At 42.1% G+C, this 16,188-nt stretch overlaps 1 protein-coding gene across 2 annotated transcripts in view; it reads right to left on the minus strand.

Moving 5' to 3' along the window:
- Positions 1-9,365: 9,365 nt before the first annotated feature.
- The window catches only part of PPP2R5B (protein phosphatase 2 regulatory subunit B'beta), a 155,207-nt gene continuing 148,384 nt past the window's right edge, over positions 9,366-16,188 (minus strand). For both annotated transcript variants that reach the window (XM_040410261.1, XM_040410260.1), the window contains exons 12-14: positions 15,281-15,408; positions 13,354-13,455; positions 9,366-12,249 (exon numbers count right to left, since the gene is read on the minus strand). In XM_040410261.1, coding sequence (XP_040266195.1) covers positions 12,114-12,249; positions 13,354-13,455; positions 15,281-15,408 — 366 coding nt within the window. In that variant the 3' untranslated portion in view covers positions 9,366-12,113. The remainder of the gene's footprint in view (positions 12,250-13,353; positions 13,456-15,280; positions 15,409-16,188) is intronic.

A 16,188-nucleotide genomic window follows, 5' to 3' on the forward strand; every position in this document is an offset into this window, starting at 1 on the left:
ACGATCTTGCCAAGTGGGAGCGTGAGATTCAGTCTATTAAAACTAAAAAATTCCAGAGAGATCTGGGGGATTACCAACAGAACAAAGTATTTAGGTGGCAACGTAGCAACCTCAGACCTGAATCTCGTTCACGTTCCCAATCTTTGGTGTCTTCAACATCTGAAGAAGAATGTGGCGCGCCTTTTTTAGAAGGACGCCCGGCCGTGGTACGTGGTCCGGATCCCGAAAGGGGAGGGTACAATCTACGCACCCCAGTATACAAACGGAAACACTGGAATGGGAATGGCCGAGGGAAGAGAGTACAGAACTGAAGGTAATTAACCTTTCTACCATTAGTCTCACTCTAACACAACAGCAGGTTCTGCAGAAGGGGCTATCCTTTTCCCCAGTGGGTAGATTTGACTATTTCGAAGTGGTCAAAGATCTGGAATTATTTGCCCGTAAACTTCTATTTAAGAAGCATTTTGGTCGGGGTCACGACGCGACTGCCTTGATGTCTCCGGCTGAGAGGCAGGCGATTCGCGACCTGGAATCCCTTTTAGAGGATCAGATGGCTATTGTACCCAGTAGGTCCCCCATACATCTGCACAGGCGCTCACGTACATTCCCCCCTAAAACATTGTGCCCCGCAGTGGATGTCTTTGTGAAACTAGTAAAACGAGATCTAAATATAGACCATGTACACATTGGGAAAGACAACTTGACTCGTTCGCAAAGACAGGCACTGCGGGAGTTACAGGATTTGAGAGATGTGGTTATTAAACCCGCAGACAAGGGGGGTAATGTCGTGATATGGCCTGTGCAGATGTATGAAAGAGAGGTCTTTAGGCAGCTCAACAATAAGGAATGCTACCGTAGAATTGAGAGGGACCCCACTACACTTTATAAAAACGAGCTGGACGACATTCTTGCTGAAGCCTGTGATCAGGGTATCATCACTACTAAAATGATGGAAGGGCTGAGAGTGGACTTCCCGGTCAAAGCTACCCTATATCTGCTCCCCAAGGTGCACAAGAGCCGTACCCATCCCCCCGGGCGTCCGATCGTTTCGGGGATCGGCAGCTTGTGTACCAATGTGGGTAGGTTCATCGATTTCTTTCTCCAGAAAAGTGTAGAAACCCTTCCTTCTTTTGTTAAAGATACCACGGACATGCTGAGACGGTTAAATGGGATTCATGTGGACCCGGATGTGGTCCTTGTTACATGCGACATTGAGTCGCTATACACGTCTATATACCATGACCAGGGAGTGCGGGCATCTAGATCCTTTTTGACCATGTCAGATTATGATAATAGTATGATTGAATTTATTCTGACATTGTTAGAATTTATGCTCACGCATAACTATTTTTTATTTAAGGACCGCCTCTTCCTACAGCTCCAGGGGACAGCTATGGGGGCATCGTGTGCCCCCGCATATGCCAACCTGTTCCTGGGGCTGTGGGAGAGAGAGATCGTCCAGGACACACCTGGATATGATGCCGCAATCCTATGGTCTAGGTATATAGACGATGTGTTTTTCTTATGGCAGGATACCATTCCGGCCTTGGAAAACTTTTTGGCCCGTCTCAACCACAACACACGCAATATTAGACTTACCTGGAAATATAGCCTTACGAATGTCGAATTCTTGGATATAATAATCACTAAGGGATCCGACGGTTATTTGTCTACTGATCTTTTCAGGAAGTCCACTGCCGTCAATGCCCTTCTCCACGCCTCCTCTGCTCACCATCCCAATACGATTCAGGCAATACCTACAGGGCAGTTCCTGAGAACTCGCAGGATCTGCTCCAGTGATAAGCAGTTTGAACATCAAGCCGGCATGTTGACACAACGATTTCTTGAAAGAGGTTATCAATATAATACCATACAGCGGGGCTATGAAAGAGCCAAAAAAACATCTAGAGACTCCTTGTTGGTGAGTAGAGTTCAGAAAAGGGATAACCGTGACACATGTGTGAGATTTATTACCCCGTTCAATACGAAATGGAGGTATATTCAGAATATTCTGAGGAGACATTGGTCGGTCTTACACACAGATGGTGATCTGGCGGTAAGTCTCCCCACATATCCCCAGATCACGTGGAGGCGGTCACGCAATTTGCGTGACATCCTCACCAAGAGTCACTATGTCCCCACACCCAGGGGGGGTATTTTCGGTAGTAAGGGCCCCAAGTGGGGGTCCTTCTCTTGTGGATCGTGTGCCGCCTGTAGGTATATGATTCGTTCTACCGCTTTCAGTGACTCCTCAGGCCGAAAAGACTTTAAAATCGTACACAACATAAACTGTAATACTGAGGCTGTGATATATCTAATCACATGCCCATGTAATCTTTTTTATGTTGGTATGACAAAGAGAGCCCTAAAAACACGGGTTTTGGAACATGTGTGTAGGATTTGAGCAGCGGCGGAAATCCCTGAGAGGGATTGGGAGTCACTGCAGGCGGTTCCACGACACTTTTGCAGGTTCCACGGGTCCGATCCAGGGGGATTGACGGTGAAGGGTATTGACAGAATCCATCTAGGGTCTAGAGGCGGTAACATTAAAGTGGCTCTACTCCGTAGAGAGACTAGGTGGATTGTCAACCTTGACACCGTTACTTCGTACGGCCTTAATGAATCTAACAGTTTTTCTTCCTTTCTATGAATATTGCGCGAATTTTATTGCGGGGTATATTTTTTCTTTTCTTTTATTATAGTGTACTTTCTATAATATTGTTTCATGTTTTCTTTTGAGATCATACTATTTATTTCCGTGTGGGATTGGTGACGATGGACAGAGCTACCTATTGCGACAACATGACCGCCACAAGAGAAGATGTTCGTCAAGATCTCCTAGCAACATATTCATATGATATTCTATCATTCTTTAGTACACACATATGGCGGGGCATTACTTTGCGCTTCGATTTTATATGGGTAGTAGATCTTTTTGGCATATTCCAGCCAGTGAGACCTTTTGCTATGACATTGTTACATTTTAAGGAGGTCTTGTTAGATTTCTGACGTGCCTGGTGCCATATGGGCATTGCCATTGTTTATATTTTTACCCTTGCTGCTTTTTGTCTTGTTGGCTGGGGGTGTCTCGGTTGACCCCGCCGGCGGCCTTTGCCGCCGGTGGTGTCACCCCGGCCACCCCTTGCCCCTTCAGGACTCTGTGGATCTTGTTGTTATCTGTGTCGGTCGGTGGGTTGGGTGTGCCTGGGGTGACACCGCGGGCTGCCTATTGCTGCCCGGGATGCCACCCATGTCGCCCCCACCCCTTACCATTATCCTAGAGGGTCTGCATTATATAGCGCTTCACACAGTATCATCCTTTGTTATGGGATGATTCCCTGTACTTGTATAGATCGTTTTATTACACATATCTGTCAGGTCTACATGTTTTTCCTGTTTTACGGTGTTTTCTCCTTGTACACATGTATTTGTTCTGTTATATGAGAGACTGTATCATTATGTATAATCGAGTAGGAAATGAAGAGTGCATCCAGTTATGGGCTAATTATGACCTTACTTGTATTATTGACCCACATGATCTGACTGGATGCCTTTTGGAGTATGTAGAATAATGATTACATGTATACCATTGACAGCACTTTCCTGCATATATATTATGTTTTTATTTCACTATTCTTTTTCTTACTCACTATATAATCAGATCATCTGTATGATCGCTATAATGATACTGTGATTCCATTGTTATGGACCCCCAGTACATCACATGCTTTTTATGTATTTACCACGGAGTTACGCTATAGCTAGCCTTTCTCATGGTTCCATTTATATGGACCTCGTATATGTCACTTTTTTACCTGATATGTCACTATGTGTGTTGATCACGCAGTTATGTTAGTTATTATTAGATCTATGATCACGTCATTATATTTTTTATCATTATTATTTGTTTGATTTATATTAGATATCTACTGAGGGGTCTCTCCCTATATGACAATTCCTGTGAGCGTGGGACCCTGTGTGGATGCAGCGGGTACGTGCCTGTAGCATTGTGGCAATTTTGTGATCATGTCCCATTATCTAGTTTTTTTAGAGTGGCGGATTGCGGCTCACCTGCGTTCCACGGGGGCCGCGGGGTGCGCATGCGCTGGGCGACGCCATCTCGACGCGCTCCGTGACGTCTGTATGTGCCGCCGCGCATGCGCGGTGCGCAGACGTGGACGCGCTGGGAGATGGCGCCGTCTATCATGGTGCTTCCCGCGCCCGATCGAGTGGTCCGCAGGTGTGCAGCATTCAGGTGATTCTTGTCCATCGCCCCACCCCCATTTCATTCTATATATACCCTGCCTATGCATTATATAGTACCTCCTGACGAAGCCGTTGAGGTGAAACGCGCGTCGAGGTCTCGCGCCCAGGGCCGGTCTTTCATTTTGCCACCATGTCTTCAGGTACGTCCTATTCTTAGCTACTTGCGGGGTGCCCTTGCATGTATCCACGCTGGGTCCCTTGTACTTTGGTGCATGTTAGTTATGGTTTGACTTCAGCATAGTGATTTTGTATTTACCATATCACTGTTTTTGGCTGATTGTGACATCTACATCATACCGTGCATGCCTGCTACGACTCTGGGGTTACTATATCTGGCCTGTGGTACTTGTGTACCATACCCTTATTAGGGAGACCATATATGTGATATTTATCTTGTTGCCCAGAGTCTTAGCTTTTGCTTTATAGGTCGCACCTGTTTTATGCTTCACATTGCGCAAGAACTGTGCTCTATTTTGCGCAGTTCTATGGTGGTTCCTATGAATTTACTTACCCTGTGCTTCTCCGTGTACTGTATTACATCCTGTTGTTCTCCATTATTTATATTTTATAATAAATGATATCTTTTGATATAAACATTCCACTTGTTTGGCTTTTAGTTTGTCTCAAAATAAAGGCAGGCAAAAAACATGGCAGTCAGCAAGATTTGGGGTTAATGTGACTCATTAACCGCAATGCTGCCAGTAGCCATAATTTGAGAAGATGGGGTCACCTATTATTAATCTGAGGTACATGGTGCTATTACATTAGTACCCCCATGTACCTCACATTAAAAGTAAGTGGCCCCAAGCACCTCATCAAATAATGGGCAACATTGGGTTAACCATTAATGTGAGGTACACATGATGAGGTACTTACTATTAATGTGAGGCACATGCAGGTCCAAATTGATAAAACAATGTGCCTCATATTAACAGCAAGTTACTCCAGCATGTACCTGATGCCATTAACCCTATCGTTATATAGTGTTATATATTTTAATATGCACCTTATGTTTTGTTATGCGCGTGAATCAATCAGCGCCAACCAGCACCACCCTAAGCCCCACCCTAAGCCCCACCCCAGAACCCCCCACCCCACCCACTCCCTGGGAAAATTGTCTTGTATGAAACTGGTCCTTGGTGCAAAAATGGTTGGGGACCACTGTTCTACACCACTATAAAGGCTCTCTGCAGCCTGGAAATAGCCGTTTTTTAACGTAATTCGCCACAAATTAATTCGGATCTAAGCAAATTTTTCGCAAAAAATTCGGCAAACCGGCAAATAGAATTTTTTTTTAATTCACTCATCTCTAGCTATATTTTAGCTTCTGGCATAATTTGTAGTAAATCTGCCCAGTTGCGGGAGCACAGGTGCCCTCCCACTTAGCCCTGTGCCTTCTTTTTAAAACCGGATGAGAGTGCTGTAAAAATAAGAAAGTTAATCACACGGTAACCTGTAGAGGTAACCCCCAACAATTTTTTAAGTAATATGGACCTTTGTGTCTTGAATGGCTATTTACTTGTTACCACCTTAATAGCTTACTGCATACTATTATACATATAATTCACTAATAAACCAGTATGCAGTAAGCTCCTTAGCTCCCCCTAATGGCAGATCCAAGTGGCCAGAACATTATCTGGGAAATCTGGTTTTAAAGGGAATGTATCAGCTATATTTTTCACTAATTTAAATCCAATGATGATCAATTTTATTTCTAATTTGTTATTTTTTTCCGATTGTAGATTTATTGTATTTTCTGTACATAATTATGGGGCTGCCATCTTTCCTGCACTGTTGTTAACAGCATTGAGAAATATAGTCTGAAGATAACTCATTGACTTAGTGAATATTCTAGGCATGCTCTGTGACCTGTCCAAAGGTCTTTGTACATGAAGGGGAGGAGGTGAGCTGTGACATCACCTATTGGGAGTCATAAACCCTGCATTATCTGTACATAGGTTTTACCTCTGAATACCCCCCAGTTATGAGTGGGGTACCCCAAGGTTCAATGCTGGGTCTGCTACACATTATTATGACCACCAGAGTAACTGCCAAGACAGCAGCTAGATGGGCTGGAAGTGACTCTTTAAGGTCCTGGTGGTTTATTACAGGTATCTGGAGCCATTCTGACTGCAGTGCATCCTACAGCTGTTTGAGGGTGTGTAGGGGAGGATCCATAGAGTGAACATGACTATCAGGGTGGTACCACAAATGCTCAGTTGGGTTCAAGTCTGGGGAATTAGGGGGCCAGGGTAGGACTTGGAAGTTTTGTTCATGTTCTTCGTACCAATGTTGGACATTTCTAGCTGTATGACATGTTGCATTGTCTTGTTGGAAGATCTCATCCGCTCTTGGAAAGATAATCAGCATGTATAGGTTTACATGATCTGCAAAGATGATTCATACCCAAATTGGTTGAGAGTGCCTTCAACATGGATGAGTGGGCTCAGGTTATGCCACAAAGACATTCCCCAGACCATAAAGCTGCCACCACCAGCTTGTGTTCTTGCAGCAATGGTTGCAGAGTGTTTGTTCTTTCATGTTCACGCCTGACAAGCCAACATCTATCCATTCAATGAAGCAGAAACCGTGACATCTGAGAAGGCAACCCTTTACCAATCAGCGGAGGTCCAATTTTGATACTGCTACAAAAATTGAAGCCTTTTCTGCCAATACAACAAGTGACCGTCCATCTGCTTCGGAGCCTCATACGCAGTAAGGTTCACTGAACTGTTGTTTTAGAAATATGTCTAGTAGCCTCTGGGTAATTTTGGTGGTGAGTTCCTACATTGTCCGTCCTCGCACACCTTTGTAGCCAACATTCACCTCTCACATTAATGGCATGTGGTGCTCTGCAGTTTTCACGTTGCTTATTTGTAATGATGCCTTTTGTCCACTCATGATACACTTTCAACACAGCAGCACGTGAATAGTTCACAAGCTGCACAGCATCAGAAATACTGCCACTTTTTGTCACGGTTTTGCCTGTGACAGGGACTAGAAGATTGAGGAGACTGGCTGCACTTGATTGACAGCCCCTTTGGTTTCACTTATCTGTGTTGTTGCTGGGGATGACCACACCTCTTGTCTCAGGTGTAGATTAAGTGGTCATTCCTTCTCCTCTATTTAGTCTGGCCTCACCCATCATGCTATGCAGTCGATAGCTCCTTGTTTGTGGAAGTCCTGGTGTTGGTTCTCTCTGAGTTCCTGCTCATCCGCATACTTCTGGAAGTTAAGTTTATCTTCTTTGTTGTTTGTTGTTTTCCCCTACCTGCTGATATTAGGCCCGAGGGGGTCTCCTATTTCTTCATCTGGGAAGGAATAGGTCATCCTGACACTATCTGCAGGGCCCTGTTAGGGTGAGATTGGGCTTAAGTTCCTGCATATGAACATTCCTATTTCCTACCATCAAGGTCTGTTCATGCTGATAGAAGTCAGGGCTCGGCGTAGGGACTCACTAGGTGTGACCATTTCCCTTTCCCTAGGTTCCAGGCCTAATACCTTTTCCCTTCCCTTCTGTGTTCAGTGTAGAGTGTATTTACCACACTGCGCCGTGACACCTTTGGCCCAAAAGCCAATAATCATCCATTTTTTTAATTGACTCTTTTAACCAAAACAGCAACAAGGGATGTGTGTGCAGAAAACCTATATACTTATATACTCACCAAGCCAGCTCACAACTCGAAATTTACTTCATAAGCTACACGCTGCCAACGTGAAAAGTAGGAAGTGGTCATAATAATGTGATCACTTGACTGTGTATTATTTAACTTATTTATTAATGATATTGATATTGAGGATGGGATTAATAGCACTGTTTCTATTTTTGCAGATGACACCAAGCTATGTAGTACTGTGTAGTCAATGGAAGACGTCCATAAACTACAGGCTGACTTGGATACGATTGTTTGGGCATCCACTTGCATCATGCAATAATCTACTTAATCTACTTGGGGGTAACCCTGGGAGAATTACTTGTAGAAAAGGATTTGAGGGTACCTGTAGATCATAGACTGAATAACAGCATGAAATGTCAATCAGCTGCTTTTAAGGCCAGCAGAGTACTGTCATGTATCAAAAGAAGCATAGGCTCACAGGACAGGAAAGTAATATTGCCACTTTTAAGAGCTTTGATGTGGTCTCATCTGGAATATGCAGTTCAGTTCTGGGCACAAGACCATAAAATGGATGCCCTGGAGCTGGAAAAAGTACAAAGAAGAGCAACTAAACTGATAAGGTGCCTGTAGGGTGTTGGGTATTAGGAAAGATTTAAAGAATTAAGAGGGTCATTTATTAAGACCGGTGTTTTAGAAACCGGTCTTAATAAGCACTTTAGCTGGCGGTGGATCCGCCTTCGTAATGTAGAGGCGCCGGCCTAAATGTAAGCCAGCTTCCTTGCTGGCTTAAATTTAGACAATTTTCTACGACTAAAAAAGGCGTAGAAAATTATGACTGAGACGGGATTGCTGGCCCATCCCTGCTTGCGCCACACCCACTTTTTTACACCCGGCGTGAGCGGGGCAAAGTCGCAGAAATAACCTTTGCGCCTCAATCTGCGCCTAATATAGTGCATTTCTGATGGTAAATGACCCCCTAAATGTATTTAGAGGAAGTGTCAGCCAATTATGAAGTTCAGTGATCAATGTGGAAAAGGCAAGATTTCAGGATTACTTGTCTTATATAGTGAAATGGTAGAGTGAAAAAAAGTATCAAAAATTATTTTAAAAATTGTTCTATATAAAGGTGTATGTAGGGCCTTTGGTGATCTATACCAGAAAAACTGAAGGCTGAGTCGGCTGACCTGTGTAAAGATATATTAATCAGAACAGAACTTTGGACTTAGGTGTTGCTGTTTGCATGTTTGTGTGCTTTTTACCTGTTCTGCTCTATGAGCCCAGACTTACCATAGCTATAATACATATTCAACACAATTTTGGGGAATACTCAGTGTGTGTTTGACTGTAAAATGTAGTTTTTACAGCCAGCGGTGGTCACGTTGTTTGGTACATGCATGTATATAGGAAGCGCATTGATATATTCAGATTGTAAAAGGTTAAAGTCATTACTTTTAGACAAAACATCACTCAGACATGATTTTTACCCTTATTTTACTCAGCAGAAGAGTCATGCAAAACAAATCGTTTTCCAAAAAATAATACATCTTTCAGTATTATGGTTCTTTAAAAAAAGAAATTCCCTAATACGCGCCTGACCTTACTAACTATATACTAAGCATCCTGTTACTCAGTCATGGACAGTGGAATCATACAATCAATATATAAAGTCAATTCCCCTAGGACATTCTTTCTTTCTTTCTTTCTTAAAGCTAATGACTATGTGTGCGAATGAATATACGTTATCGCAAGTGTAGACAGAAAAACAGGACATATTTCAGAGACCCAGCATTTAATTCAGCAGTGAACAGGATAAATATCATAGTCACCCCCACTCCTCCCCTTTCCCTCCGTGAACTAAACAGATCAAACATTGACCATATTAAATACGAAATAAATAATACAATAAATAATTATTTAAAAAAATAAAATTAAAAATTAAAACATAGCACGCAATATATTTATATTTCTAGAGACTCTTTGCGAATAGGCTATTTTAGACCGCTAATCGGAGGAACAGGCCCCCTTCCTCCACCACGCTCACACAGTTCAATACAATGGCAGAAGTTTTAAACATCTGCTCTTAGTTTAAGGTGGCTAATGGATAATTCTTTACAGCAGAGACTTGGACTCAAAGGAGAACATCCAGAATCTAAGATGCTGTTTGGGAGATAATTAAGAGAGGTCAGTCACATTTATCCTTATGTAAAGGTCTAACTCAATCTCACAGTAGAGGTCAGTCTTTTTTCCCCAAATCCTTAAAAATAATAATAATTAAAAAAAATGCTGTTCTAATATGGTGGGTGAGACATCTCTGTATGTCATATTCATAATCCCAGCTAAAATATGCTACTACCTGTAGATTACACAAATAGATTCATGATAAGAGACAGACTTGGTACAATCATATCTTCCTCTGGCCATCTTGTAAACTAGAGGGATTCTGGTTCTAGGTGCCCTTTATCTAAACCACACTATGAAAAGTTTTACTTCACTTTCATCTGTAGGGACATTAAAGACACTGCCAAATACATGGAAATAAACTGCTTGATTACTGTCATGAAAGCTCAACTCTGGACGTTTTAGACACCAAGTGGACATCTTATTGCAGTGATATCTAACAAAGTAGCTACTGGGTAGCTGGCTTGCCTTGACATCAGATTTTCATTGGAGTTGACTGAGGCCAAAGCTTGACCAGAAAACACTATTATCTTTATGTTCATTATCTTCTAGCAAACATAAGGTCCTCATAGTCAGTTCTGCCAGTCCAGCTGACCACAGCACTGTCCAGTTGTCTGCTGCGATACCCAGATCCCTTGCTCTTACAGATGACAATAGGAAGCAGACGCTTTGAGTTGGTTAACGACCATCAAGCCCTTTGCTGCTGAAGATGAAGCTGCTTCTTTAATCCACCACGATTGTGTTTGTTCCAAACTGCTTGTTCGTTGTGTTATCATTCAGCTATATCTGGGGGAACGATTGATTGATGACACATTCATTATCTGGATAGAGAAAGCTAGATAAACAGGAATAATTTGCTCTTGTTAAAAAATAGACTTCCCTCTGTATTATCCCATGAACAATGTGGCAGTATCATCAGAATGCACCTTCCCACAATCGGTTTATTTAGCAGCATGAGATCTTTCAGAAAAGTCTTAGAATTTAAAGAACGAGTTTGAGCTGATGCCAATTGTTATGCAAAACTTTCCATCACAAGTTATTAAACTTCAACTCTCTGTCTTCCATGCATTCTCAGAATCCATTATTTCTCCTTTCAGTTCTTTTTATGAATCGTTTAACCAACAGCATTGATGACTGGTCATGATTTTACCTAGGATACAAGCCATCTACTAAATGGTGGTGGGACAGTACAGGCTATCTTGAATACTTTGCGCCCATGAATCCATGAACCCAGCATGGTGTTAAGTCCAGAGAATTTTTTTCTCAAAAGCTTCCTTACAGTAGCAGTGTGTGGGTGGGTGGGGGGGCAGAGGTTGGTCATGGTCATAATAGTGGTTCAGAAGTGGCTTCCCAGAAGCCTTGTCTCTTATTGAAGGAATAAAGATGATTCCTGGAGAGACTTTCCCAGAAGTCTCAGCTCTCACAAACAGAAAGTGACAGACAGGAGACACAGGCCTTTCCAGAAGCCTCTGTTTTTACAAACAGAAAGTGACAATGGTTGATTATTAAGAAGGCTTTCCCAGAAGCCTCAACTATCATGGTCAGAATATGACGGAAGTTGATCTGTGACAGGCTTGCCCGGAAGCCTTAACTTTGACAAAGAGTGATAGGTCCAGGGAACTTCCCAGAAGCCCCTGCTTCCACTGGACAGAGAACGACAAATTGTTTCAGTGTTCTTATCCGATGAGCCTTTCATGTGGTAGAGACCAGTGCAGAGAACCTTCTTAAGACGTAACAGTAGATGGACAATGGCTTTTCCTCAAGTCTTTCATCTTGCCAGAAGGGGTTTAGTGATTTGTATACAAGCCTTCAAAGCATTTTACCCCCTTCCCTCCCGAAGAACAGGAAATGCACCACCTACATCATGAAAAGGAGACCTGTAATGTTCCAACCTTGTGCCATTGATGGTTCTGTGATAACAGTGTCAGCTGCTGATTTTCCCCTTTGTAAGGAAGAAGTGAGGAATTTCTGAAACAAAGAGAGGGTATAATATGGGGAGGAGGGGAGTGGATTGGCTGCAGTGGTCTTAGTGGAAAGTGGTATTGGGGTCTCCTAACTTTTACTCCCTCGGCTGTGCTGTAAATTAAGCTGGTTCATTTGCGCTTCTTCTAGGCCATTAAATTTTTTTAGACGAAGTTCATCCAGTTTTCTCCAAAGCTCCTGACGATCTTTTTCTCGCTTCAACTCCCTGTGGAATAAAATGGAGATATATGAAGACTCTTAAATACTTTTAGGGCTCACTCAGACGGCCGCATGCTGTCTGCAAAAATGCGGATCCGTTTTTTTTGCGGACAGTTCAGCATGTTCTCAAAAAAACTGATTGCATTCCGTTTTTTTGCTGATCCATAGACTTCAATAGGGCCATGTCCTGATTTTTACTGACAAGTATAGGACATGTTTCATTTTTTTGCTGAGCCGTGCAATGGAAGAAAAGAGCCCCATAGAAATGAATGGGACAGCATCTAATCCGCAAAAAAACTGATCCGCATTTTTGCGGACAGCATACGCCCATCTGAATGAGCCCTTATACACATACACATTATATCAGTCCAGACACATCTTTTGTGGTTGTCTGGTTTTGCCATACTGATGAGCTATCCTCAAGATATCAGATTGGGGGTCCAACTGTCAGCTGTTTGAAGGGATCGCAGCGCTCATGTAAGTTCTATGTCCTCCTTAATGTACATTGTAGTGCAGGTATAGAGTAATTACAGCTGTTTAAACCATTCAAGTAAATTAAAGAGCAAACTGTAATTACCCTTCACCGCCGCTACAAGGCAGACAGCATGCAAGTAAATATTGAAGAGAATGCAGCGCTCGCATGAGAGCCGCAGCCCCTACACATAGCTGATTGGCAGAGGTCCGAGTTCTAACATCCCCGCCAGTCAGCTATTCCATCTGATATTGATGACCTATCCTGTAGGTCATCAGTATGGTGTTACCGGAATACTCTGTTACACTACATTATTGTTCATAAAAAATGAGGGAAATGTTCTGTATAAATCATGAAATGCTGTAGAACTTGTCATAATAATTAGTTATGAAATATGGAAATTCTGTTTCAGTTTACCATAAATTTACTACATTTATGAACATCACTAGATGCACTGCTGCCACCGTTCCAGATGCAAGTAGACAGGACACCCTCTGGATAAAGGGAATCCAGTACTTTCTACTGTGTAATAAATTACATATAATAGACTGCAGTAATTAGGGTACAGCATATACAGTATATCTGTAGCAGTAGGATTCGTGCCAATTGGTCCAGATTTTGTTGTGAAAAGGGACTTACTGTTGTCTGTCCAGCTTATATGATGCTGTGAGTTCATCAAAGAGTTTCCCGTTCATCTCCATGAAAGTCTTCAGCACATTGTAAATCAATGAGACAATTGTCCTTAAAAAAAAACAAAAAAAACATTGAGATAGGCTAAGGGTACAGCCACACAGTCAGGTTTCCTGATGCAGCTCTGGAAGCCAAAATCGGGAGTGGTCATAAAAAGTAGAGAAAGTTTATAGGACAGATATGACTTCTCATCTTGTTTGAATTCACTCCTGGTTTTAACTTCCAAAACTGAATCAGGAAATTTGACCGTGTGGTCGTACCCTAAGATCAAGGATAGAAAAAACATGGGTAACACAGTAGCATAACATAGTAACGTAACATAGTACTTACAGGGAACTTGTTATAAGAAAATGATTTATTGCTTAAATCATGGCTTTATGTTAAACTTATAAATATATTTTTTTTCCGAATTTGTGGCTTTGTTTTCATTTTCTATGTCACCATCTATATTTAAAAAAAAAACACTACAAAATTGTGCAGCTTTTGCACTGGCCGCTAGGTCTAAATTTTGTCAAGACTTCCTGTTCTGTACAAATAAGTTTTCAGCAACCATCCATTATCATTGTAGACAGGATTACAATGACAGATATCACCTCTGTATAGATAGCACAGGATCCATAAAACACAATATGTGATATAACAGCTTATCTCCTCCCTCCTGACCTCTGCAAAGCTCACAGAGCATGCCTAGAAAACTCTCCCATAGAAATCAAAGGGGTCAGCTCCAGTCTATTGTGTCTATGATTTTTTCTCTCTCAAAGAACATGAAGTCTTAAAGGGGTATTCCGGTTACCATAAATATAATTTATGTTTTTGACTAATTCATCAATAATTACCTAATATAATGTAAATTTCACATATTTACCGTTCAGTAGTTATAAAAGTAGCTTTCTTCCTCTGCTTCCCTCTGTGTTTCCTCATAAATTGCCATGGCATCGACCTGTAGTTCTGAGCCTTTGTTAGGTCGAGCATGCTCAGTGTGTGGCTATCAATTCTCTAGCTAAATGTCTTGTGAAACAAAGGGAGTGTCAGTGTGCTGGTGATTGGGGAGTAGAGGGGGCGTGACCGCACTGTATATCAGGCAGCCAATCAGTAAACAGCAACACTCACAGCAGGAAAGCTAGGGATTGTGGGGATTGTAGTTTTGCGAGGGAAGATCAGGCGTCATGATACTCTGTGTGTTGCAGGCTCATACAGGAGCTAGAAAAATGGATTGCAAGGTAAATTGAAACTCTGGTTATATATATAGTATAGATATGGGATCTGGTTGGGTCACAGCTTGCAGCCTTAATGCAGTTTTTCAAAAATTAAGTTACTTTACCGGAATACCCCTTTAACATAGTTTAGGCCTAATGGCCAGGGTGAAAATGTATTTCAAAACATTGCTTGGTACAAGACAGATACTGTAATATGTCCCCTGTGAATAAAGTCATTTAGCCTAGATATGCTCCTCTATATGCTACAGATAGGGAGGCAAATATCCACAAGTTTTGTTCAACATAAGCCCTCATAGATACAGCGGTATTACCAGCTGCTATATACTGGGGTACAAGGCTTATTGCCGGACCCTGCACATTGAGACCAGAAAAGCCTTTGCCATCTTGTCTCTATGTCGCTCATGCACAGCAATGTTATACACTCTTGTATATGAGCCCTAACCCAGGTCATCAGAAAACAGACCAATACATGGTACAGCTTATTTTCTTTTATGGGTTTTAGAAAAATAATACATTAGAAAATTGAAATGAATAGGTCCGGATTCAGTGCGGGCGCAATGCGTTCACATCACGCATTGCACCCACGCGGAAAACTTGCTCGTCTGAAAGGGGCCTAAGAGAAACTTCAGACTGCTCTACACGTGTGGTCCAACACTTACTGGTTCCAATGTTCTTTGGAGACCTGGTAAAGGGTGCCAAATATCAGAGGCAGGATCGTATGACAGTTCTCTTCTATAAGACTGAGGATATACTCATTGTTCCAGAAATAAAGTGCCCGCTCAGCAACCTGAGAGATAATACAACATAATATTGAACAAGAAAGGAAGATAGTAAAAAAAAAACCTGAAGGTTATGAAATAGACACTGTAATAGAGAGAAATTGATATCTGGGTATAGCTACACACTGTATGCATATATATATATATATATATATATATATGTGTATGTAATCTATCTACCAAAACTCTTCACTCTTTTAACACATTTTCTGATGTTGTGGCCTTGTGCTAAAATAAAAAAATGTTTTAGTTTCCCCCCATTAATCTGCACTCAGTACCCCATAATGTGAAAGTGATTTTAGAAGGGTACATTGCACTGTACTGCTGCACTGAAAGTTCCCAAGAGCACAGTGGCCTCCAAGTTTGAAACAACCAGAACTCTTACCACCAAACTAAGTAATCAGGTGAGAAGGTCCTTGGTAACCAGAAGAGGCAACCAGAAACCAATGGTCACTGTGGCTGAGCTCCAAAGATCCTGTGTGCAGATGGGAGAAACTTCAAGAAAGTCAACCCTCACTGCTGCACTCCACCATTCAGGGCTTTATGACAGAGTGGCCAGAAAGAAGCCTTTCCTCAGTAAAAAAAAAAACATGAAAGCCCATCTGGAGTTTGCAAAAGAGCTCCTAAAGGACTCTCAGACTGTGAGACAGCTAAGAGACAGCTATGTGAATGTCCTTGAGTGGTTCTGACTTGAACCTGCTCTGGGAAAACGTGTGAAAATGGCTGTCCATTGATGGTCCCCATCCAACTGGACAGAGTTTGAGAGGATCTACAGATGAGAATGGCAG

This window comes from Bufo bufo, chromosome 10 (genome assembly GCF_905171765.1).
Source record: "Bufo bufo chromosome 10, aBufBuf1.1, whole genome shotgun sequence".
NCBI classification, from domain to species: Eukaryota; Metazoa; Chordata; class Amphibia; order Anura; family Bufonidae; genus Bufo; species Bufo bufo.